This window comes from Salvelinus fontinalis, unplaced genomic scaffold (genome assembly GCF_029448725.1).
Source record: "Salvelinus fontinalis isolate EN_2023a unplaced genomic scaffold, ASM2944872v1 scaffold_0453, whole genome shotgun sequence".
NCBI lineage: Eukaryota > Metazoa > Chordata > Actinopteri > Salmoniformes > Salmonidae > Salvelinus > Salvelinus fontinalis.
Window position 1 is genome coordinate 79,960 of NW_026600662.1, and position 27,313 is coordinate 107,272.

Sequence of the window (27,313 nt, forward strand, 5' to 3'; positions counted from 1 at the left end):
CCGGCCTCACCCTACTAGAATCTGAAGTCAAATGTATACTGTTTGCTGATGATCTGGTGCTTCTGTCCCCAACCAAGGAGGGCCTACAGCAGCACCTAGATCTTCTGCACAGATTCTGTCAGACCTGGGCCCTAACAGTAAATCTCAGTAATTCAAAATAATGGTGTTCCAAAAAAGGTACAAATACAAATTCCACCGTTGCCCTAGAGCACACAAAAAACTATACATACCTCGGCCTAAACATCAGCGCCACAGGTAACTTCCACAAAGCTGTGAACGATCTGAGAGACAAGGCAAGAAGAACATTCTATGCCATTAAAAGGAACATAAAATTCAACATACCAATTAGGATCTGGCTAAAAATACTTGAATCAGTTATAGAACCCATTGCCCTTTATGGTTGTAAGGTTTGGGGTCCGCTCACCAACCAAGATTTCACAAAATGGGATTAAAACCAAATTGGGACTCAGCATGCAGAATTCTGCAAAAAATAACTTCTGTGTACAACGTAGAACACCAAATAATGCATGCAGAGCAGAATTAGGCCGATACCACTAATTATCAAAATCCAGAAAAGAGCCATTCAATTCTACAACCACCTAAAAGGAAGCGATTCCCAAACCTTCCATAACAAAGCCATCACCTACATAGAGATGAACCTGGAGAAGAGTCCCCTAAGCAAGCTGGTCCTAGGGCTCTGTTCACAAACACAAACACACCCCACAGAGCCCCAGGACACCAACACAATTAGACCCAACCAAATCATGAGAAAACAAAAAGATAATTACTTGACACATTGGAAAGAATTAACAAAAAAACTGAGCAAACTAGAATGCTATTTGGCCCTAAACAGAGAGTACACAGTGGCAGAATACCTGACCACTGTGACTGACTCAAACTTAAGGAAAGCTTTGACTATGTACAGACTCAGTCAGCATAGCCTTGCTATTGAGAAAGGCTGCCGTAGGCAGACATGGCTCTCAAGAGAAGACAGGCTATGTGCACACTGCCCACAAAATGAGGTGGAAACTGAGCTGCACTTCCTAACCTCCTGCCAAATGTATGACTATATCAGAGACACATATTTCCCTCAGATTACACAGACCCACAAAGAATTTGAAAACAAACCAAATTTTGATAAACTCCCATATCTACTGGGTGAAATATCAGTGTGCCATCACTGCAGTAAGATCTGTGACCTGTTGCCACAAGAAAAGGCCAACCAGTGAAGAACAATGGCTCATTCATCCCCCTCCTCTCCCCTGTAACTATTCCCCAGGTCGTTGCTGCAAATGAGAACGTGTTCTCAGTCAACTTACCTGGTAAAATAATGGATAAATAAAATAAATAAATGAATAAAATTGTAAATAGAACCCATATTTATGCTGATTTATTTTCCCCTTTGTACATTGTTACAACACTGTATGTATACATGTCAATAAAGCCCCTTTGGGGGGGGGGGGGGGAGAGAGAGAGAGAGAGAGACAAAGAGAGAGACAAAGAGAGACAGAGAGAGAGAGAGAGAGAGAGAGAGAGAGAGAGAGAGAGAGAGAGAGAGAGAGAGAGAGAGAGAGAGCTCACACACCCACAAGCCACAGATTGTACTCCTTATGGACTCAAACAGAAAATATATAGCAAAATAGACTTTTTCGCAAACACCCAGCGCACCCTAGACCTTCTGTCTAAGGACCAACTAGTGTCACCCAGCCACATAATAATACACAGTGTCTAAACTCTGGTGTCCAAACACGAGTATATCCTGTGACTCAAAACCTAATGTCTACCTGGCCCACCACTCCACTCTGGACTTGAACAGCCCTTACGACCAGGTTCACTTATACAAGGCAGCAGTGCCCACCTTCACCCAGACCCTAAAGGACATCGCCTTCAACCGCAGCCCCATCACTTCACACCGGAGCAAAAGATCAATAGACACCCCACCCAGACCTGCGGTACCACCCCCTCGGACCTACACATAGAGGACACATGCCGAGAGGACCTACATCCAGACCAGAGCACCACCATTCACATCCACACCGCCATCAATCAATAACCCCCCCCCCCAAACCAACCATGCCCACACCCCATACAGGCCCACTCAGATCAGACCTATGCCCCTCCTGCCCACCCCATGCCCCCCACTCCCGCAAAGAGGGCCTCAACATGAAAGTCACACATACGCCCGGATCTCAATCCCACTGACCACGTCTGGGACCTGTTGGATTGGAGGGTGAGGGCTAGGGTCATTCCTCCAGAAATGTCCGGGAACCTGCAGGTGCCTTGGTGGAAGTGTGGGGTAACATCTCATAGCAAGAACTGGCAAATCTGGTGCAGTCCATGAGGAGATGCACTGCTGTACGTAATGCAGCTGGTGGCCACATCAGATACTGACTGTTACTATTTTGACCCCCCCTTTTGTTCAAGGACACATTATTCCATTTCTGTTAGTCACATGTCTGTGGAACTTGTTCAGTTTATGTCTCAGTTGTCGAATCTTGTTATGTTCATACAAATATTTATAATATTTATAAACGAGTCATCCCGCAGTGTCTGTGATTGTACCCTGATGAAGACAGCTTGCCTGTCGAAACGTTGGTAATTAAATATTTTTGCATCTGAGTTCCTAGAGTGTGCGGCTCTCCTTTATTTTCTAGTTTTCTACTCCGCTAGCCAGCACCTCGCCTAAATAGGTGTTCCACTCCGCTAGCCAGCACCTCACCTACATAGGTGTGCGTTTCTTTTTCTTCTAGATCATACAAATATTTACACATGTTAAGTTTGCTGTAATTAAACGCAGTTGATAGTGGCCTGTGGGTAAGGTTTATGACCCCCCCAATAAATACCTTTCTCCCTTCCCTCTCTCTCTGACTCTACAGAGGGACTCTTGAATAGCCTTTGTTAAACAGAGAGTCTGGGAACATCAAACAAGTGGAGGGAAAGGAACCATATTTCAGTAATAGAACCAGTTGACAATATGCGTTGGTACTTAATGAATATGATGTCAGTTCGGTTGTCATCGGTCTACCACACAACGACGACACTACAGCGTTTCCCGTTCACCACCAGAAACACTCTTCAAAGGACTCTGTTGGGCAACACGGCCTTCCATCTACCACCAACCTATTGAAGCGCAGCTCAGAGTAAATATTTATTGCATTTTCCTTTTCCAAATGAGCGGTAATTTAGAATGCATAAGATTCTGTATTTACGATAGAGTAGCTGCCTACGGCCCGATAGAGACATCGCTTCTCCCTTTGTTCTTCAGTCTTCCCGCTCTTTCACTCAAACCCAACCCCCTTTCCTTTGGATAACCAGCTGTCATATCTGTACCGTCCGCTAGGGACGTTTTCCTTTATGACATCATTTGTAATCAAGGTATGATTCATTCTATGTGATTAGTTAGGTATTGAGTAAATAAATAATTAAATCTAATTTTGTATTGCTGATTCAACTTGTTAGCCAGGGTTCGTGAAGATAACCAATAATTTACAACTTTCAGATGAGACTGAAATAAGGTGACGATTAATATTGACTCCTATTGATGTAAAATATTACTAGGTCTTTAAGAGTTTATTCGGAAGATAACTGCTCTATAAATATTATTTTGTGGTGCCCCAACTTTCTAGTTAATTACATTTACATGATTAGCTTAATCGGGTAATATTAATTACAGAGAAAGGATTTTATGGAATAGCATGTCATATCACTTAATCTGGCATTGCCAAAGACACGACAACAGAGCTGGTGTAACTGAGTCAGGTTTGTCGGCCTTATTGCTCGCACAAATTTTTTCAGTTCTGCCCACACATTTTCTATGGGATTGAGGTCAAGGCTTTGTGATGGCCACTCCAATACCTTGACCTTGTTATCCTTAGGTCATTTTGCCACAACTTTGGAAGTATGCTTGGGGTCATTGTCCATTTGGAAGACCCATTTGCGACCAAGCTTTAACTTCCTGACTGATGTCTTGAGATCTTGCTTCAATATATCCACACAATTTTACTTCCTCATGATGCCATCTATTTTGTGAAGTGCACCAGTCTCTCCTGAAGCAAAGCACCCCCCCGTGCTTCACGGTTGGGATGATGTTCTTCGGCTTGCAAGCCTCCCCCTTTTTCCTCCAAACATAACGATGGTCATTATGGCCAAAGAGGTCTATTTTGTTTCATCAGACCAGAGGACATTTCTCCAAAAAGTACGATTTTTGTCCCCATGTGCAGTTGCAAACCGTTGTCTGGCTTTTTTATGGCGGTTTTGGAGCGACCTTGCTGAGCGACCTTTCAGGTTATGTCGATATAGGACTTGTTTTACTGTGGATATAGATACTTTTGTATTCTCCAGCATCTTCACAAGGTCCTTTGATGTTGTTCTGGGATTGATTTGCAATTTTCGCACCAAAGTACGTTAATCTCTAAGAGACAGAACGCGTCTCCTTCCTGAGCAGTATGACGGCTGCGTGGTCCCATGGTGTTTATACTTGCGTACTATTGTTTGTACAGATGAACGTGGTACCTTCAGTCATTTGGAAATTGCTCCCAAGGATAAACCAGACTTGTGGATGTCTACAATTTTTTTTCTGAGGTCTTGGCTGATTTCTTTTGATTTTCCCATAATGTCAAGCAGAGAGGCACTGAGTTAGAATGTAGGCCTTGAAATACATCCACAGGTACACCTCCAATTATGTCAATTAGCCTATCAGAAGCTTCTAAAGTCATGACATAATTTTCTGGAATTTTCCAAGCTGTTTAAAGGCACAGTCAACTTAGTGTATGTAAACTTCTGACCCACTGGAATTGTGATACAGTGAATTATAAGTGAAATAATCTGTCTGTAAACAATTGTTGGAAAAATACTTGTGTCATGCACGAAGTAGACGTCCTAACCGACTTGGCAAAACTATAGTTTGTTAACAAGACATTTGTGGAGTGGATGAAAAAGGAGTTTTAATGACTACAACCTAAGTGAATGTAAACTTCCGACTTCAACTGTACATAGTCAATGGTAGGCTTAGAGGGGACTCCTACGGTTGATACACCTCAACCCAGTCTCTCAGAGCGTTCACAGTCAACCCACTGATATCAGATCACAGCAAAATCACAGTCTACTTAGAGGGGACTCCTACGGTAGGTACACCTCAACCCAGTCTCTCAGAGCGTTCACAGTCAACCCACTGATATCAGATCACAGCAAAATCACAGTCTACTTAGAGGGGACTCCTACGGTAGATACACCTCAACCCAGTCTCTCAGAGTCTCTCAGAGCATTCACAGTCAACCCACTGATATCAGATCACAGCAAAATCACAGTCTACTTTTGTGTTTTGTGTTTGTATTTATTATGGATACCCATCAGGGGGGGGGGCTCCCGAGTGACGCAGCGGATCCCCATCGGGGGGGGGGGGGCTCCTGAGTGACGCAGCGGTCTAAGGCACTGCATCTCAGTGCCAGAGGGTTCGTTCCCAGGCTGTATCACAACCGGCCGTGATTTGGAGTCACATAGGGAGGCGCACAATTTGCCCAGCATCGTCCGGGTTAGGGTTTGGCCGGTGTAGGCCATCATTGTAAATAAGAAGTTGTATTTAACAAGGCAAGTTAGTTAAGAAAAGGTTAAATAAAAAATAAAATTAGCTGCTGCCAAGTAAGCAGCTACTCTTCCTAAGCAGCTACTCTTCCTAAACAGCTACTCTTCCAAAGCAGCTACTCTTCCTAAGCAGCTACTCTTCCTAAGCAGCTACTCTTCCTAAGCAGCTACTCTTCCTAAGCAGCTACTCTTCCTAAGCAGCTACTCTTCCTAAGCAGCTACTCTTCCTAAGCAGCTACTCTTCCAAAGCAGCTACTCTTCCTAAGCAGCTACTCTTCCTAAGCAGCTACTCTTCCTAAGCAGCTACTCTTCCTAAGCAGCTACTCTTCCTAAGCAGCTACTCATCCAGCAAAATTAAGGCTCTTCATACAATTTTAAAAACATTACAATGCATTCACAGATTTCACCCCAACTCCACCACTACCACATATTTACAATACAAAACCCATGTGTACGTGTGTGTGTATAGTGCGTATATTATCGTCTGTTATCATGTGTGTTTATGCATGTGTCTGTGCCTATGTTTGCATTGCTTCACAGACCCAGCTGTTCCATAAGGTGTTTTTTTATCTGTTTTTATCAAATTTTACTGCTTGAATCAGTTACCTGATGTGGAATAGAGTTCCATGTAGTCATGGCTCTATGTAGTACTGTGGAATAGAGTTCCATGTAGTCATGGCTCTATGTAGTACTGTGGAATAGAGTTCCATGTAGTCATGGCTCTATGTAGTACTGTGGAATAGAGTTCCATGTAGTCATGGCTCTATGTAGTACTGTGGAATAGAGTTCCATGTAGTCATGGCTCTATGTAGTACTGTGGAATAGAGTTCCATGTAGTCATGGCTCTATGTAGTACTGTGGAATAGAGTTCCATGTAGTCATGGCTCTATGTAGTACTGTGGAATAGAGTTCCATGTAGTCATGGCTCTATGTAGTACTGTGGAATAGAGTTCCATGTAGTCATGGCTCTATGTAGTACTGTGGAATAGAGTTCCATGTAGTCATGGCTCTATGTAGTACTGTGGAATAGAGTTCCATGTAGTCATGGCTCTATGTAGTACTGTGGAATAGAGTTCCATGTAGTCATGGCTCTATGTAGTACTGTGGAATAGAGTTCCATGTAGTCATGGCTCTATGTAGTACTGTGGAATAGAGTTCCATGTAGTCATGGCTCTATGTAGTACTGTGGAATAGAGTTCCATGTAGTCGTGGCTCTATGTAGTACTGTGGAATAGAGTTCCATGTAGTCATGGCTCTATGTAGTACTGTGCCCCTCCCATAGTCTGTTCTGGACTTGGGGACTGTGAAGACACCTCTTGTGGCATGTCTTGTGGGGTATGCATGGGTGTCTGAGCTGTGTGTTAGTAGTTTAGACAGACCTCTGGTGTCTTGTGGGGTATGCATGGGTGTCTGAGCTGTGCACCTGTAGATCAAACAGACAGCTCGTTGCATTCAACATGTCAATACCGCTCACAAATAGTACTGATGAAGTCAATCTCTCCTTCACTTTGAGCCAGGAGAGATTTGACATGCATATTATTAATGTTAGCTCTCTGTGTACATCCAAGGGCCAGCCGTTCTGCCCTGTTCTGAGCCAATTGCAATTTTCCTAAGACCCTTTTTGTGGCACCTGACCACATGACTGAACAGTAGTCTAGGTGCGACAAAACCAGGGCCTGGAGGACCTGCCTTGTTGATAGTGTTAAGAAAGTAGAGCAGTGCTTTATCATGGACAGACTTCTCCCCATTTAGCTACTGTTTTATCAATATGTTTTGACTATGACAGTTTACAATCCAGGGTTACTCCAAGCAGTTTAGTCACCTCAACTTGCTCAATTTCCACATTATTCATTACGAGATTAGGGTTTAGTGACTGATTTGTCCCAAAAAAAATGCTTTTAGTTTTAGAAATATTTAGGACTAACTTATTCCTTGCTATCCACTCTGAAACTAACTGCAGCTCTTTGTTAAGTGTTGCAGTAATTTTACTCGCTGTAGGAGCTGGCTTTACTCAAATCCAGTGGCATGTCATTAGTAAAGATTGAAAAAAGTAATGGGCCTAGACAGCTGCCCTGGGGAATTCCTGATTCTACCTGGATTATGTTGGAGAGGCTTCCATTAAAGAACACCCTCTGTGTTCTGTTAGACATGTAACTCTTTATCCATAATATAACAAGTGGTTATAAAGCCAAAACACATATGTTTTTTCAGCAGCAGACTATGATCGATAATGTCAAAAGCTGAACTGAAGTCTAAAAAAAACATATTTTTATCATCAATTCCTTGAACAGAGCTATGCTCAGCCATGAGGCATCAAAGCCAAAGGAACTGAATAATATTAATAAATGCTATAGATGAAAGGAAAGTAGTGTGGAAACCTACCAAAAAAACAATTAGGCAACAACAAATTCTATCCCTTTTAGACAACTTCTTGGACAAAAAATGCCACTGTAATAGTGAAGGTGTAAACTTGGCAGTAGAGAACTAAACAGTATATTTGACCTATCAGCTTCAAATCAAACTTTATGAATTACCTGTTGCACAACATTCGGCAGGTGTTGGTAACTGTTTCACCATACACCTGCACTGAACGTTGTGCAACAGGTAATTCATAAGTGTACCTATGTAGTTAGATGATTTGTCATTAAATGATTTAGATAGACATGCTTCTAATATCCGTACATGACCCGTGACAATTTAAGTACGTTAGCTAAAACTGTCTATTTAAGTAGGCAATAGAAAAAAAGCCCGTCTATCATGTTCCTTGATTGGGTAAAGACGAACCGTCACTCCAAAACTAGTGGACCAATGGAGATTCATTGTCTACGCCTCTTAATAACTTCACCCTACATACACACAAAAAAATAACAATGGTGGAACCAGAAGAGTCCCTGCCCATCTTCTGAAAACATCTAAAACCTTACCTCTTCAAAGAGTATCTTTCCCCTCTTACCATCTCTGACTCCGCTTACTATGACTGTGATGTCTGGTTGTCCCACCTAGCTATCTGAAGATGAATGCACTAACCGTAAGTCACTCTGTATAAGTGTCTGCTAAATGACTCAAATGTAAATGTCTTACCTCACAAAACAGGGTGAGTTTGTCATCAGGTAACAGCCCATTGGCTTCATCAAGCAGGAAATCTCTTCTAATAAACTTTTTGAAGCCCCAGTCTTTCCCCTGGACAAACCGATAGGCTCTTTGGCTTTCTGCAGGGAGGAGGAAGAATCCAAAACACACTTAGTTTGTGTCTATAAGGCTCTAACTAGGAGAATACAGGTACATAGTATGTTATTTGAATGGTGATTTCCTTAACGTAATATAGTTGTAGACTGTCAGGTCTGTTACTAACCCATAGCTTTAGTCTCTTCTCTTTTAGTGTTCAATAAGGAAAACTTGAACTTTGCTCTGACTTCACTTTTTGGACAACTAACAAGAAGTAAATACAACGACAGATAATCTTTGCTTTCATCATCTAGTCCTTTTGGGTTGACTCTCAGACACCTGGGCAGGAAACAGAGGAGGAACAAAACAGAATATTAGTTCAGCAGAGGCTGTATTACTCCAGTCGTTATTAACAAAGAAACAACAAGCTGTTGAGATCAGTATGATACTCTTTCTCCTGCCTAGAAGCATTTTATAAGCAAGTTAGAATTAATTGATGACAGTAGTAATACAGTAAATGTTAAGTTTACCATTTCATCTTGTCGTTGGGTCCAGAGGAGAAGGTGGAACTCTTTAAAACCTCCCCCATCTCCTCTCTACAGAAGCTGAAGTTGGTGATGCTCCACATGTAGGAGAACTTGACTACTTTCACCTGAAACAAAAGGGCAACAATCACAACGCTTCCATCCACTTCAAAAGACAGCCTTTCTTTTTTAGTTTGGATCCTGCGACGCAGTTGGCATCAGTTGCTGGGACTGCTAGTCTCTGTCCATTGATCCTGCCAACCAAGGCCAGGTCTGAGGAGCTATTTGGCGTAGCAGCTAGCCTAGCTGCTAGCTAGCGGGGTTTTCTTGAGGGCTTGAACGCAGCCCGCAACACGGTTAGCCATTGTGGCTGGGACTGGGGATTAGGTTTGTGGCTGTCTAGTTCCCTGCTGTTTGTTGTTTTCCATCTTCCCTGTGACCTGCCCTGTCTGGAACTGCGAGGAGTAACAGCATTACCTACGTTGCTAGCTACCATGACAAAGACCAAAGCCAGTGGGAGTACCGTTGAGGACAGTGGTGTCTATCACATGTGAAGGATATTTTAAACAAACAAAAATAGTTCTACAAGCAGTTGTTACAACAAGAAAATATCTTCAAGTGTTTTGTCCAAATACTGGTGGATTCGACTAATACAAGAATGGACGACCTGACCAGAGAGGTCCAGGACCTGAAGAACAGTTAGCAGTTCTCCCAGGATCAGCTCAATGAGTTGAAACAGGAGAACAGCAAGATGACAGCAATCTGTAAGTCAATGAGAGAGTTCAAGGCGGAACAACATGGTTGAGGACAAAGTGAGGGGAAATGGACCACAGGAAGATTGAGGTGGAACGCGCCCACAGGATTGGAAAACCCACCACCGGCCCAGGTGACAGGCCCAATAGTGGTGAAGTTCCTGAGGTTGAAGGACAAGGTAGCTGTTCTTTAAAGAGCCAAGAACTTGAGAGGAACATATATCTTCCTAAAAAAAGGACTAGCCTGAAACTGAAGAGGAAGGAACTGATCCCAGCCATGAAAGCTGCCAGAGTGCGTGGGGACATTGCTTACATCCGCTATGACAGGCTCATTGTCCAACCCTCCCACCCAGAAGCCAGGAAGGGATGAGAGAGCCAAGTCTATGGGTTCATAGCTTCAACTCCGCAGCACAACACACACACACACACACACACACACACACACATACACATACACACACACACACACACACACACACACACACACACACACACACACACACACACACACACACACACACACACACACACACACTGATTAACTGATTAATGGACGGCTGAATGTATATTTTTGTCTCTTGCTTTGTTTGCTCTTTTCCATATTATGTCTCTGATCAGCTACCCAGGAAAGGGCTGAAAACATCCCATAATAATATATGGGGCCTTAGAAATAAGGTTCATGAAATCAATAACTTGATGACATCAGATAACATTCATATATTAGCCATTTCTGAGACTCACTTAGATCATTAACATGATGATACATCTGTAGCAATACAAGGATATAACATCTATAGAAGAGACAGGAATGCTCATGAGGGAGGTGTTACTGTATATATTCAGAGCCATATCCCTGTAATGCTTATGGGGGAGGTGTTGCTGTATATATTCAGAGCCATATCCCTGTAATGCTTATGGGGGAGGTGTTACTGTATATAGTCAGAGCCATATCCCTGTAATGCTTATGGGGGGGTGTTGCTGTATATATTCAGAGCCATATCCCTGTAATGCTTATGGGGGAGGTGTTACTGTATATATTCAGAGCCATATCCCTGTAATGCTTATGGGGGAGGTGTTACTGTATATATTCAGAGCCATATCCCTGTAATGCTTATGGGGGAGGTGTTGCTGTATATATTCAGAGCCATATCTGTCACGTTCCTGACCTATTTATGTTAGTTGTTATGTGTGTTAGTTGGTCAGGACGTGAGGTTGGGTGGGCATTCTATGTTTTCTGTTTCTGTGTTGGTTTTGGGTTGCCTGGTATGGCTCTTAATTAGAGGCAGGTGTTTGGCGTTCCTCTAATTAAGAGTCATATTTAGGTAGGCGTTGTCACAGTGTTCGTTGTGGGTGATTGTCTCCTGTGTTTGTGTATGTCGTTGCGCCACAAGGGACTGGTTTCGGTTTGTTTGTTAAGTGTCATTTATGTGTAGGCTTTTTCCCTGTTCGTGCGTTCTCGTGTGTTATGTGAGTCCGTCGTTCAGATCTGTTCTACACCGTTTATTTGTTTTGTTAGTGTATAGTCAAGTTCGTGTTTTTTCGTCTTGTCATTAAATTCATTATGTATTCAAACTCCACTGCGCCTTGGTTCAATCCCTGCTCCTCTTCGGATGAAGAAGAGGAGGACAGCCGTTACAATATCCCTGTAATGCTTATGGGGGGGGTGTTACTGTATATATTCAGAGCCATATCCCTGTAATGCTTATGGGGGAGGTGTTACTGTATATATTCATATCCCTGTAATGCTTATGGGGGAGGTGTTACTGTATATATTCAGAGCCATATCCCTGTAATGCTTATGGGGGAGGTGTTGCTGTATATATTCAGAGCCATATCCCTGTAATGCTTATGGGGGAGGTGTTACTGTATATATTCAGAGCCATATCCCTGTAATGCTTATGGGGGAGGTGTTGCTGTATATATTCAGAGCCATATCCCTGTAATGTTTATGGGGGAGGTGTTGCTGTATATATTCAGAGCCATATCCCTGTAATGCTTATGGGGGAGGTATTACTGTATATATTCAGAGCCATATCCCTGTAATGCTTATGGGGGAGGTGTTACTGTATATATTCAGAGCCATATCCCTGTAATGCTTATGGGGGAGGTGTTGCTGTATATATTCAGAGCCATATCCCTGTAATGCTTATGGGGGAGGTGTTACTGTATATATTCAGAGCCATATCCCTGTAATGCTTATGGGGGGGGGGGGGGGGGGATGTTGCTGTATATATTCAGAGCCATATCCCTGTAATGTTTATGGGGGGGGGGGGGGGGGGGGGGTGTTACTGTATATATTCAGAGCCATATCCCTGTAATGCTTATGGGGGAGGTGTTGCTGTATATATTCAGAGCCATATCCCTGTAATGCTTATGGGGGAGGTGTTGCTGTATATATTCAGAGCCATATCCCTGTAATGCTTATGGGGGAGGTGTTACTGTATATATTCAGAGCCATATCCCTGTAATGCTTAGAGAAGATCTTATGTCAAGTGGTATTGAAGTGTTGTGATTGCAGGTTCACTTGGCACATCTAAAGCCTTTTCTTTTGGGGTGTTGCTATAGGCCACCAAGTGCCAACAGTCAGTATCTAAATAATATGTGTGAAATGCTTGATAGTGTATGTGATGTAAACAGAGAGGTCTACTTTCTTGGGGACCTGAATATTGACTGGTTTTCATCAAGCTGTCCGCTCAAGAGGAAGCTTCTCACTGTAACCAGTGCCTGTAACCTGGTTCAGGTTATTAATCAACCTACCAGGGTGTTTAACAAGAGCAAGATTCTCACTGTAACCAGTGCCTGTAATCTGGTTCAGGTTATTAATCAACCTACCAGGGTGTTTTACAAGAGGAAGCTTCTCACTGTAACCAGTGCCTGTAATCTGGTTCAGGTTATTAATCAACCTACCAGGGTGTTTAACAAGAGGAAGCTTCTCACTGTAACCAGTGCCTGTAATCTGGTTCAGGTTATTAATCAACCTACCAGGGTGTTTTACAAGAGGAAGCTTCTCACTGTAACCAGTGCCTGTAATCTGGTTCAGGTTATTAATCAACCTACCAGGGTGTTTAACAAGAGGAAGCTTCTCACTGTAACCAGTGCCTGTAATCTGGTTCAGGTTATTAATCAACCTACCAGGGTGTTTTACAAGAGGAAGCTTCTCACTGTAACCAGTGCCTGTAATCTGGTTCAGGTTATTACTCAACCTACCAGGGTGTTTTACAAGAGGAAGCTTCTCACTGTAACCAGTGCCTGTAATCTGGTTCAGGTTAATAATCAACCTACCAGGGTGTTTTACAAGAGGAAGCTTCTCACTGTAACCAGTGCCTGTAATCTGGTTCAGGTTATTACTCAACCTACCAGGGCGTTTTCAAACACTACAGGAACAAGATCCTCCACGTGTATCGATCACATTTTTACTAATACTGTAGATCTTGGTTCTAAAGCTGTATCCGTACCCATTGGATGCAGTGATCACAATATGTGACCCGATTCAGGAAACTAGGTGTATGTCACAAGTCACGACTTCACAGGGGAGCTGTTTGAACATAGATTTTTATTTTTAATCAAAATGCATTTTTTGGGCAGAAATGGCTTCTGGAACATGTGAACTTTCATGTCCCTCAACATCAAACTTGTATGCCATCTGTGGCTACTTGGTTTAGCCACAGAAAAAGTGAGCAACCTTCCCACTGGCCATGATTGGCTGAGATAATGAGTGGGCTGGACATGTCGAGAGACGGGTTTGGATTGGTCTACCATATAGCACGCGTCTGTCTATTGGAGCTGGTCAGTATGTTTAGGTAATCGTCTCTAACGCTGCTTTAAAAAAATATATTGTTTAGTAATACTGCATAAACCTAATGTCAAGTTAAAGTACTGTTAGCTAGCTAATGTTAGCAGGCTGGCTCGCTCGCTAACGTTATGTGTTTGCTCTCCACTTTCTGGAGGACCGAGTTTTGAAATCAGTGGAATTCGAGTATGATAGCTAAGGAGATGGAGAAAACAGCAGTCTGGAATACATCGTCAAACTAAGGCAACAATGCATGGCATCAGACAGGAGACCCGTCCAACCATGATGTATACTGGTAAGATTTTCAGATATTACAATTTCTAATTTTGACAGAAAGTGGTTTCATTTCAAGTGTATTGTTAGCTAGCTAACGTTATGTGTATGATCTTATTCTTCGTATCTCAGACACATTTGCTTGACTAGTTATAGCCATAGAACCTGGTTGTCAGCTACCTGCAGATTCATGCAGGGTAGTAATGTCATGAGTTGTGACTATGGGCCATTGTTTAGCTAGCTAGCTAGCTACATGTCTTAACAAAACACTCCACTCTAATTTTGACAAAGGATTTTCATTTCAAGTTAAAGTGTACTGTTAGCTAGCTAGCTAACGTTAGTTGGCTGACTCACTAATTAATGTTACGTCATGCGTTGGGATTCATTGTTTACCTAGCTAGCTATCTAGCTACATTTCTTAACAGAAGACTCTCGTCTTAGTGTGCCAGAGCACAGAATAACTGATGCATTTTTGAACGCTCAATACCCGTTGAATATGTCCGGTGTCAGTAAACGTCGGCAACAAAGCATCATTAAATAGTTGCCAGCAGCACAGGTACAGTCACCAACGCTCTGGTTAACATGAAAACAGCCTAACCAGCTCTGCTAGGGGGAGTAAAATGGTCAGAGTGGGGTGTTCTCTCATTATGTGTCTGGAAGTAGATAGCCAATGTTAGCAAGTTAGCTTGGGTGCTTGACTGTAGTTGTGAGGTCAGAGCTTTCGGAACAACCCTACTCATTGGCCAGAGCGTCCAGTGTGCGCTCTGAACGCGAAACTACAGATAGAGCGATAGGGCGAGTAATGTTCAGTGAGCTGTTCCATCTCTCGTAGATGTCTGGAAGTAGCTAGCAAGTTAGTACAGAACGCTCAGATCAAACCTTAAAAGAGATGGGTGGGGCTAAGGCTTAAGAGGGTGTGAACAATGCTGAATGGGTGTAGACAAATAAGGGCTCTCCAACAGTAGTACCAAAACATTGAAAGACGGTTTCCTCAAAAGTGAGTTTCCAAGTTTATCAAATAGTGTATAATAGAGCATACAAAGATGTTGATGTGACTCATGTGGATTCTGTAAAAAATATTTGTTGGTCTGATGTGATTAATAAGGAGCATCCAGACACTGCACTTGATGAATTTATGAAATTGCTTCTTCCAATTATTGATAAACATGAACCTGTTAAGCAATTGACATGCAAAAGGAGTGGCTAATAAGTCTGGCTGCACATCTGACTGGCTGACTTATTGCAAACTGAGAAATTATGTGACTAAACTCAACAAAAAGAAGAAGAAACTATATTATGAAGCCAAGATCAATGATATAAAAAAATGAAATTAATTTAATTATGGGCAGAAAGACAAATTCAACTCCATCTTTCATTGAATCAGATAGCTTATTCATCACAAAACCATTTGATGTTGCAAATAATTTTTATGGTTCCTTCATTGGCAAAGTGGGCAAACTTAGATAGCAAATGCCAACAACGAACAGTGAGCCATCGTATTCATGCATAAAAAAACTAATAATGAAAGAAAAGCATTGCAAGTTTGAATTTTGTAAAGTTAGTGTGAGAGAGGTGGACAAATGATTGTTATCGATCAATAATGACAAACCTCCAGACATTGACAACTTAGATGGAAAGCTACTGAGGATGGAAGCTGACTCTATAGCCACTCCTATCTGTCATATCTTTAATCTGAGCCTAGAGGAAAGTCTTTGTCCTCAGTCCTGGAGGGAAGCCAAAGTAATTCCGCTACCCAAGAGTGGTAAAGCGGCCTTTACTGGTCCTAACAACAGACCTATCAGCTTGCTAACAGCTCTTAGCAAAATGTTGGAAAAAATGTTGCTTGACCAAATACAGTGCTATTTCTCTGTAAACAGATTAACAACAGACTTTCAGCATGCTTATAGAGAAGGGCACTCAACATGTACTGCACCGACACAAATGACTGATGATTGGTTGAAAGAAATTGATAATAAGAAGATAGTGGGAGCTGTACTGTTAGATTTCAGTGTAGCCTTTTATATTATTGACCATAACCTGTTGTTGAGAAAACGTAAAGTATGTGTTATGGCTTTTCAACCTCTGCCATTTAGTGGATTCAGAGCTATCTATCAGATAGAACTCAAAGGGTTTTCTTTAATGAAAGCTTCTCTAATGTCAAACAGGTGAAGTGTGGTGTACCGCAGGGCAGCTCTTTAGGCCCTCTACTCTTTTCTATTTTTACCAATGACCTGCCACTGGCATTAAACAAAGCATATGTGTCCATGTATGCTGATGATTCAACCATATACGCATCAGCAACCACAGCTAATGAAGTCACTGAAACCCTTAACAAAGAGTTGCAGTCTGTTTTGGAATGGGTGGCCAGTAATAAACTGGTCCTGAACATCTCTAAAACTAAGAGCAGTGCATTTGGTACAAATCAATCCTTAAGTTCTAGACCTCAGCTGAATCTGGTAATGAATGATGTGGCTGTTGAACAAGTTGAGACTAAATTACTTGGTGTTACCTTAGATTGATTCAATTGTTGTAACGATGGGGAGAGGTCTGTCTGTAATAAAGAGATGCTCTGCTTTTTTGACACCAGACTCCAAAAAGCAAGTCCTGCAGACTCTAGTTTTGTCTTATCTTGATTATTGTCCAGTCGTGTGGTCGAGTGCTGCAAGGAAAGACCTAGTTAAGCTGCAGCTGGCCCAGAACAGAGCGGCACGTCTTGCTCTTCATTGTAATCAGAGGGCTGATATAAATACTATGTATACCAGTCTCTCTTGGCTAAGAGTTGAGGAGAGACTGACTGCATCACTTCTTCTTTTTATCAGAAACATTCATGTGTTGAAAATCCCCAAATGTTTGCATAGTCAACTTACACACAGCTCTGACACACACACCTACCCCACCAGACATGCCACCAGGGGTCTTTTCATAGTCCACAAATCCAGAACAAATTCCAGAAGGCGTACAGTATTATATAGAACCATTAATGCATGTAACTCTGTTCCATCTCATAGTGCTCAAATAAACAGCAAACCTGGTTTCAACCCCTGATACCTCACGGCACAACCCCTGATACCTCACGGCACAACCCCTGATACCTCACGGCACAACCCCTCTCCCCTATTGGACCTATTAGATAGTTTGTGTCTATGCATTGATATGGAGGCTACGTGTGCCTTTAAAAAATAATAAAAATAATCGTAGTTCTGTCCTTGAGATTTTCTTGCCTATTAATGTTCTGTATTATATCATGTTTCATGTTTTGTGTGGACCCAAGGAAGAGTAGCTGCTGCTTCTGCTACAGCTAATGAGGATCCTAATAAAATACCAAATACTAAAATCAAAACATCCAATATAGAAATTGAAAATAATATGAGGACAAACCAAAAATGTTTGGTGATCGGAGCTAGTGAACTAATCTAACAGATTTCTGTCTGAGAGCATACAGCGACTTCAGACAGTATTCACACCAGTGTTACAGCCTGAATTCAAAAAGTATTTAATATATTTTTCCCTACAATTCTACACAAAATACCCCATTTATCTCAATCTCGTCATTCAAAGACTCGATCATGGAAACTCTTACTGACAGTTGTGGCTGCTTTGTGTGATGTATTGTTGTCTCTACCTTCTTGCCCTTTGTGCTGTTGCCTGGGCCCAATAATGTTTGTACCATGTTGTTTTCCTACCATGCTGTGTCGTCATGTGTTGCTGCCTTGCTATGTGGTGTTGTGTTGTCTCTTGCCGTGATGTGTGTTTTGTCCTATATATATTTTTAATCCCACCCCCTGTCCCCGCAGGAGGCCTTTTGCCTTCTAGTAGGCCGTTATTGTAAATAACAATTTGTTCTTAACTGACTTGCCTGGTTAAATAAAGGTTAAATAGAGTGATTAAGAGTGATTACAGCTGTGAGTCTTTCTGGGTAAGTCTCTAAGAGTGATTACAGCTGTGAGTCTTTCTGGGTAAGTCTCTAAGAGTGATTACAGCTGTGAGTCTTTCTGGGTAAGTCTCTAAGAGCGATTACAGCTGTGAGTCTTTATGGGTAAGTCTCTAAAAGCGATTACAGCTGTGAGTCTTTATGGGTAAGTCTCTAAAAGCGATTACAGCTGTGAGTCTTTATGGGTAAGTCTCTAAGAGTGATTATAGCTGTGAGTGTATCTGGGTAAGTCTCTAAGAGTGATTACAGCTGTGAGTCTTTCTGGGTAAGTCTCTAAGAGCGATTACAGCTGTGAGTGTTTCTGGGTAAGTCTCTAAGAGCGATTACAGCTGTGAGTCTTTCTGGGTAAGTCTCTAAGAGCGATTACAGCTGTGAGTGTTTCTGGGTAAGTCTCTAAGAGCGATTACAGCTGTGAGTCTTTCTGGGTAAGTCTCTAAGAGCGATTACAGCTGTGAGTCTTTCTGGGTAAATCTCTAAGAGCTTTTCACACTTGGATTGTACAACATCTGCACATTATTCTTTTTTAAATTATTCAAGCTCTGTCAAGTTGATTGTTGATCATTTCTAGACAGCCATTTGCAAGTCTTGACATAGATTTTCAAGCCAATATATTTAAAAACTGTAACTATGCCACTCAGGAACATTCACTGTCTTCTTGGTAAGCAACTCAAGCATAGATTTGGCCTTGTGTTTTAGGTTATTATCCTGCTGAAAGGTGAATTCATTTTCCAGTGTCTGGTGGAAAGCAGACTGAACCAGGTTTTCCTCTAGGATTTTGTCTGTGCTTAGCTCCATTCCATTTCATTTCATCCTCAAAAACTCCCCAGTACTGAACGATTACAAGCATACCCATAACAGAATGCAGCCACCACTATGCTTGAAAATATGGAGAGTGGTACTCATGAATGTGTTGTATTGGATTTTCCCCAAACATAAAACTTTGTATTCAGGACAAAACTGTAATTTGCTTTGCAACATTTTTTGCAGTATTACTTTAGTGCCTTATTGCAAACAGGATGCATGTTTTGGAATATTTGCATTCTGTACAGGTTTCCTCTTTTACACTGTCAATTGGGTTAGTATTGTGGAGTAACTACAATGTTGTTGATCCACCCTCAGTTTTCTCCGATCACAGACATTAAACTCTGTAAATGTTTTAATCCTTAAAAACCTCTCTGGGATAAGGTCTAGTTTCCTGAATTTCCGCCAGTCTGACGTGCCCAAAGTAAACTGCCTGTTACTCAGGGCCAGAAGCTAGGATATGCATATAATTGGTAGCATTGATAGAAAACACTTTGAAGTTTCTAAAACTGTTAAAACAATATCTGTGAGTATAACAGAATTGATATGGCAGGCGAAAATCCGAAGAAAATCCAACCTAAATATTATTATTTTTTGCTCCCAGGCTCTTTCAATGCAAAGCTATTGCTCATATATATTTCTGTCTCCCAGATTGCAGTACCTATGGCTTCCACTAGATGTCAACAGTCTTTATACAAAGTTTCAGGCTTGTTTCTTGAAAAACTAACAAATAATTGGAGTTTTTCTGAAGGTAACTCCATTAGAAAAGTAGTCTTTCAGCGCGCGTGAATGAGGGCGTGCTCTTAGTTATTTTCCTTTCCTATTGAACATACTACTTTCGGTATGAAATATTATAGTTTATTTACATTTTAGAGTAACTGAGGATTAATTAGAAATGTTGTTTGACTTGTTTGGACGAAGTTTACCGTAGCTTTTTGGATTCCTTTGTCTGCATGTTGAACAAGTGGATTACTGAAATCAATGGCGCCAACTAAACAGACCTTTTGGGATATAAAGAAGGACTTCATCGAACAAAACAACCCTTCATTGTGTAGCTGGGACCCTTGGGATTGCAAACAGAGGAAGATCTTCAAAGGTAAGTGATTTATTTAATCGCTATTTGTGATTTTGTGAAGCCTGTGCTGGTGGAAAAATATGTTGTGGGGCGCCGTCCTCAGACAATCACATGGTATGCTTTCGCCGTAAAGCCCTTTTGAAATCTGACAACGCAGTTCGATTAACAAGAAGTTAAGCTTTTAAATGATATCAGACACTTGTATGTTCATGAATGTTTAATATTACAAATATTTATTTGAATTGCGCGCCCTCCAATTTCACCGGTAGCGGAACACTTGTCCCTATTAAGAGTCTAGCATTACTGCTATTAGCCCATAGAAGCGCATTAATTAACTAATTTTTACATGGGAAAAGTTCAATAAATAAAGTTTATTTAAATGTCTGTCCTATATCTGAGAGATACAGTGCATTTGGAAAGTATTCAGACCCCTTGACTTTTTCAACAAAGTACTGAATACCTATGTAAATGTGATCAGTTTTAATTTTTGATAAATCTGTAAAAATGTCTAAAAACCTATTTTCACGTTCTCATTATGGGGTATTGTGATGTCATTATGGGGTATTGTGGTGTCATTATGGGGTATTGTGATGTCATTATGGGGTATTGTGATGTCATTATGGGGTATTGTGGTGTCATTATGGGGTATTGTGGTGTCATTATGGGGTATTGTGTGTAGATTGATGAGGAAAAAACTAATTTAATCCATTTTAGAATAAGGTTGTAAAGTAACAAAATGTGAAAAAAGGGAAGGGGTCTGAATACTTTACAAATGCACTGTATAAGAAATATCAATAATTAATTATTTATTATTTATTAATTATTTATTTATTATTAATTATTATAACAAAAAGAAAAATCGCACTAAACTTCTTCCATATACACCTTCCTGGTATTGAGTTGCACCCCATTTTGCCCTCAGAACAGCCTACCTTCAGACGAGTCTTGAGGCGTGAATTAGATTTCCACGGGGCGTGGACAATAAATTAATTAAAAAGACCCTGCTCAAAAGGATATTCAATGTCAGATTTTTTTTTACCCATCTACCAATAGGTGCTCTTCTTTGCGAGGCATTGGAAAACCTCTCTTGTCTTGGTGGTTGAAATTCACTGCTCGACTGAGGGACCTTACAGGTAAATTGTATGTGTGGGGTACAAAGATGAGGTAGTAATTTCAAAAATCATGGTAAACACTATTCTTGAACATGGAATAAGTCCATGCAACTTATTATGTGACTTGTTAAGCACATTTATACTCCTGAACGTATTTAGGCTTGCCATAACAAAGGGGTTGAATACTTAATGTCTAAAATGTCTAAAAACATAATTCCACTTTATAATTCTAGTGGGTGTGAATACTTTCTTTAGACACTAGATGTTGATGATGGAGAGACAGTGGACAGACACACACCTACCTGTGTGTAACACCAGCTCTCTGCCACAGGTCCAGTAGACATGTCCCCTGGTGGAGGAGGGGTAGGAACCCGTGACATGGCCAGCTTCCCCCTCAGCAGCAGCTTTAACACTTAACCTTTCCTACAGGGGAGCAGAGGAGTGGTTAAGACTAATAAACACCTTCTAAACCCAACATCAGACTGGGCCATCAGCACTGCATTACCACATCAGATGACAAGTCACAACATTCTACTGAAACCAGGTTAGAGGTTAAGGAACAGGGTTTGTAGAGGGGAAGGGGAGAGAGAGATGGGGATGAGGGGGGAAGGGGGGAGGGAGATGGGGGGAAGGGGAGAGAGAGATGGGGATGAGGGGGGAAGGGGGGGAGAGATGGGGATGAGGGGGGAAGGGGGGAGAGAACGATAGAGAGAGAGGGGAAGGGGAGAGAGAGCGAGAGAGAGAAGGGGAGAGTGGGGAGAGAACGATAGAGAGAGAGGGGAAGGGGAGAGAAGGGGAGAGCGCGATAGAGATGGGGGTAAGGGGAGAGAGAGAGGGGGGGAAGGGGAGAGAGAGAGATGGGGGAAGGGGAGAGAAGAGAGAGAGGGAAGGGGAGAGAAGAGAGAGAGGCCGGAAGGGAAGAGGGGGGGAAGGGGAGAGAGAGAGATGGGGGAAGGAGATCGAGAGAGATGGGGAAGGGGAGAGTGAAGGGGAGAGAGACCAAGAGAGAGGGGGGAAGGGGAGAGTGAAGGGGAGAGAGACCAAGAGAGAGGGGGGAAGGGGAGAAAGAGAGGGGAAGGGGAGAGAGATCGAGAGAGGGGGTGAAGGGGAGAGTGAGAGGGAAGGGGAGAGAGATCGAGACAGAGGGTGAGAGAGAGGGGGGGAGAGGGTGAGAGAGAGGGGGAAGGGGAGAGTGTGAGAGAGAGGGAGGGGAGAGTGTGAGAGAGAGGAAGGGGAGAGTGTGAGACATAGATAGAGAGGTGGAAGGGGAGAGAAAGAGAGAGGGGGAGGGGAGAGAGAGAAAGAGGGAAGGGGAGCAAAATCCCAATCTACTTGAACGGAGCTATAATCAACCATGAGGCATCGAAGCCAAACAAACTGTTAAGAAATTATATAGATGGAAGGTGTAGAAACCAGAAAAATATTGGCCAAGAACAAATAGAATCCCTCCTAGACAACTTCCTGGACAAAATGTTTTCCTGCAATAGTGAAGGTGTAAACTTAGCAGTAGGAAGCCTTAAAAAAGATTTGACCTATCAGCTAACATATCAAATTTTAATTCCGGCAGAAAACCTGAGACTTTTATTTAATTAAACCTTTATTTAACAAGTCAGTTAAGAACCAATTCTTATTTACAATGACGGCCCACCAAAAGGCCTCCTGCGGGGACGGGGGCTGGGGTTAATATAATATATATATATATATATATATGACAAAACACACATCCCGAAGAGAGAGACCGAAAGAGTGTAGTGTTGGAGACACGGAGCCCCACCGATCCATCACAACTGGACTGCCGACGCGATCGCCCGATGCGGTCCACCGATCCATCACAACTGGACTGCCGACGCGATCCCCCGATGTGGTCCACCGATCCATCACAACTGGACTGCCGACGCGATCGCCCGATGTGGCCTACCGATCCATCACAACCGGACTGCCGACGCGATCGCCCGATGTGGCCTACCGATCCATCACAACTGGACTGCCGACGCGATCGCCCGATGTGGTCTACCGATCCATCACAACTGGACTGCCGACGCGATCGCCCGATGTGGTCCACCGATCCATCACAGCTGGACTGCCGACGCGATCGCCCGATGTGGTCCACCGATCCATCACAGCTGGACTGCCGACGCGATCGCCCGATGTGGTCTACCGATCCATCACAACTGGACTGCCGACGCGATCGCCCGATGTGGCCTACCGATCCATCACAACTGGACTGCCGACGCGATCGCCCGATGTGGTCTACCGATCCATCACAGCTGGACTGCCAACGCGATCGCCCGATGTGGTCTACTGATCCATCACAACTGGACTGCCGACGCGATCGCCCGACGTGGTCCACTGATCCATCACAGCTGGACTGCCAACGCGATCGCCCGATGTGGTCTACTGATCCATCACAACTGGACTGCCGACGCGATCGCCCGATGTGGTCGACCGATCCATCACAACTGGACTGCCGACGCGATCGCCCGATGTGGTCTACCGATCCATCACAGCTGGACTGCCGACGCGATCGCCCGATGTGGTCCACCGATCCATCACAGCTGGACTGCCGACGCGATCGCCCGACGTGGTCTACCGATCCATCACAGCTAGACTGCCGACGCGATCGCCCGACGTGGTCCACCGATCCATCACAACTGGACTGCCGACGCGATCGCCCGATGTGGTCCACCGATCCATCACAACTGGACTGCCGACGCGATCGCCCGATGTGGTCCACCGATCCATCACAACTGGACTGCCGACGCGATCGCCCGATGTGGTCGACCGATCCATCACAACTGGACTGCCGACGCGATCGCCCGATGTGGTCCACCGATCCATCACAACTGGACTGCCGACGCGATCGCCCGTTGTGGTCCACCGATCCATCACAACTGGACTGCCGACGCGATCGCCCGATGTGGTCCACCGATCCATCACAACTGGACTGCCGACGCGATCGCCCGATGCGGTCCACCGATCCATCACAACTGGACTGCTGACGCGATCGCCCGATGTGGTCGACCGATCCATCACAACTGGACTGCCGACGCGATCGCCCGATGTGGTCCACCGATCCATCACAACTGGACTGCCGACGCGATCGCCCGATGTGTTCTCAACAGGCTATTCTGTTACGATGTCGCCGAAGAACCCTCTACTAGCCCCGGCCCGCTAGCTTTTCTGAACGCTGTGTCCCCTGCTCACCTAGCGTAGTAGTGACTACCGAACAGCACCCTGCTCACCTAGCGTAGTAGTGACTACCGAACAGCACCCTGACTCACCTAGCGTAGTAGTGACGACCTAACAGCACCCTGCTCGCCTAGTGTAGTAGTGACTACCGAACAGCACCCTGCTCGCCTAGTGTAGTAGTGACGACCAAACGGCACCCTGCTCGCCTAGTGTAGTAGTGACTACCGAACAGCACCCTGACTCACCTAGCGTAGTAGTGACTACCTAACAGCACCCTGCTCGCCTAGCGTAGTAGTGACGACCAAACGGCACCCTGCTCGCCTAGCGTAGTAGTGACTACCTAACAGCACCCTGACTCACCTAGCGTAGTAGTGACTACCTAACAGCACCCTGCTCGCCTAGCGTAGTAGTGACTACCTAACAGCACCCTGCTCGCCTAGCGTAGTAGTGACGACCAAACAGCACCCTGCTCGTCTAGCGTAGTAGTGACTACCGAACAGCACCCTGCTCGTCTAGCGTAGTAGTGACTACCGAACAGCACCCTGACTCACCTATTGCTGCTCTTTTGACCCTATGATCACTCAGCTACACAGCTGATGCCCCCTGGACTGTTTCAACAACACTGTACGTCATTTAGTTTACCTGTCGGCCCCAGCCTCGAACTCAGGTCCTGTATGTACCTAACTGACCCACTCTGCCCATTCATCGCCATTTACCCGTTGCCTTAGCTCTCCTGATCAACACCTGTGATTTCTTTATGCCTTGTCTACTGCTGTCTTGGCTTGTCCTTATTGTTTTATTTCACTGTAGAGGCCTCAGTCCCGCTCAACATGCCTTAGATAACTCTTTTGTCCCACCCCACACACATATGGAGACCTCACCTGGCTTAACTGGTGCCTCCAGAGACGAAACCTCTCTCATCATCACTCAACGCCTAGGTTTACCTCCACTGTACTCACATCCTATCATACCATTGTCTGTACATTATGCCCTGAATCTATTCTGCCACACCCAGAAATCTGCTCCTTTTATTCTGTTTCCAACACACTAGATGACCAGTTCTTATAGGCTTTAGCCGTACCCTTATCCTACTCCTCCTCTGTTCCTCTGGTGATGTAGAGGTTAATCCAGTAGCCCCCAATTCCACTCCTATTCCCCAGGCGCTCTCATTTGTTGACTTCTATAACCGTAAAAGCCTTGGTTTCATGCATGTTAACATCAGAAGCCTCCTCCCTAACTTTGTTTTATTCACAGCTTTAGCACACTCCGCTAACCTTGATGTCCTAGCCGTGACTGAATCCTGGCTTAGAAAGGCCACCAAAAATCCAGAAATTTCCATCCCCAACAACATCATCTTCTGACAAGATAGAACTGCCAAAAGTGGTGGAGTTGCAATCTACTGCAGATATGGCCTGCAGAGTTCTATCATACTATCCAGTTCTGTACCCAAATAATTTTAGCTTCTACTTTTAAAAACCCACCTTTCCAGAAACAAGTCTCTCACCGTTGCCGCTTGCTATTGACCACCCTCTGCCCCCAGCTGCGTCCTGGACACCATATGTGAATTGATTGCCCTCTATCTATCTTCAGAGTTTGTTCTGTTAGGTGACATAAACTGGGATATGCTTAACACCCCGGCAGTCCTACAATCTAAGCTTGATGCCCTCAATCTCACACAAATCATCAAGGAACCTACCAGGTACAACCCTAAATCAGTAAACACGGGAACCCTCATAGATATCATCCTAACCAACTTGCCCTCTAAATACACCTCTGCTGTTTTCAACCAAGATCTCAGCGATCACTGCCTCATTGCCTGCATCCGCAATGGGTCAGCGGTCAAACGACCTCCACTCATCACTGTCAAACGCTCCCTAAAACACTTCAGCGAGCAAGCCTTTCTAATCGACCTGGCCCCGGGTATCCTGGAAGTATATTGACCTCATTCCGTCAGTAGAGGATGCCTGGTTATTCTTTAAAAGTGCTTTCCTCACCATCTTAAATAAGCATGCCCCACTCAAAAAAATAAAAATCTTGATTTAGAAATTGAAGACAAATTGAACATCCTTGAATCAGTCATTAAATATTTAGATTTCTCTCATTTGAATTTGGCGCTCTGCAATTTCACCGGATGTTGTCAACGTGGGTCGCTAGCGGAACGCCAGCACCAGAAAGGTTAAACAATGCCACTTTATGTTTACATACCCTACATTACTCATCTCATATGTATATACTGTACTCGATACCATCTACTGCATCTTGCCTATGCCATTCGGCCATCGCTCATCCATTTATTTTTATGTGCATATTCTTATTCATTCCTTTACACTTGTGTGTATAAGGTAGTTGTTGTGAAATTGTTAGATTACTTGTTAGATATTCCTGCATGGTCGGAACTAGAAGCACAAGCATTTCGCTACACTCGCATTAACATCTGCTAACCATGTGTATGTGACCAATAAAATTTGATTTGATTTGTGATTATTATTCCAAATAGTAGTGGTACGGGTAGTAGGGGTGAAGGTAATGATAGCAGTTTCGTGATGGTGGTGGTAGTAGTAGTAATGATGATGGTAATGATAGCAGTTTACTGATGGTGGTGGTAGTAGTAGTAATGATGATGGTAATGATAGCAGTTTACTGATGGTGGTGGTAGTAGTAGTAATGATGATGGTAATGATAGCAGTTTACTGATGGTGGTGGTAGTAGTAGTAATGATGATGGTAATGATAGCAGTTTACTGATGGTGGTGGTAGTAGTAGTAATGATGATGGTAGTTTTAGTACTTATGTAATGGTGAGGATGACAGTTAGTTTCATTTTCCATGTTTAGCTTTTTATATTTATTATACTATTGTATAATTATACTATTTATTCTACTTTTGACTGTTACCATTTTTTATTATTATTATTATTAACTACCATTTTATATTATTATTTGCTATACTTTATTATTTTATTACAATGTATATTGTTTACATTGTTGTTATGGTAATATTGATGCAATGTTTTTCATGCCAATAAAGCAGCTTGAATTTGACAGAGAGTGAGAGACAGACAGAGAGAGCCAGAGAGACAGACAGAGAGAGCCAGAGAGACAGACAGAGAGACAGAGAGAGACA

The 27,313-nt window shown here is 43.2% G+C and overlaps 1 protein-coding gene across 1 annotated transcript in view; it reads right to left on the reverse strand.

Annotated features, from left to right (window-relative positions):
* LOC129846088 (speckle-type POZ protein-like A) overlaps nt 1-21,493 on the reverse strand; it is a 54,863-nt gene extending 33,370 nt beyond the window's left edge. The window contains exons 1-4 of the mRNA XM_055914082.1: nt 21,306-21,493; nt 9,276-9,397; nt 8,933-9,084; nt 8,662-8,789 (exon numbers count right to left, since the gene is read on the reverse strand). Of these exons, the coding sequence (XP_055770057.1) occupies nt 8,662-8,789; nt 8,933-9,084; nt 9,276-9,397; nt 21,306-21,383 (480 nt within the window). The 5' untranslated portion in view covers nt 21,384-21,493. The remainder of the gene's footprint in view (nt 1-8,661; nt 8,790-8,932; nt 9,085-9,275; nt 9,398-21,305) is intronic.
* Nucleotides 21,494-27,313: the final 5,820 nt, after the last annotated feature.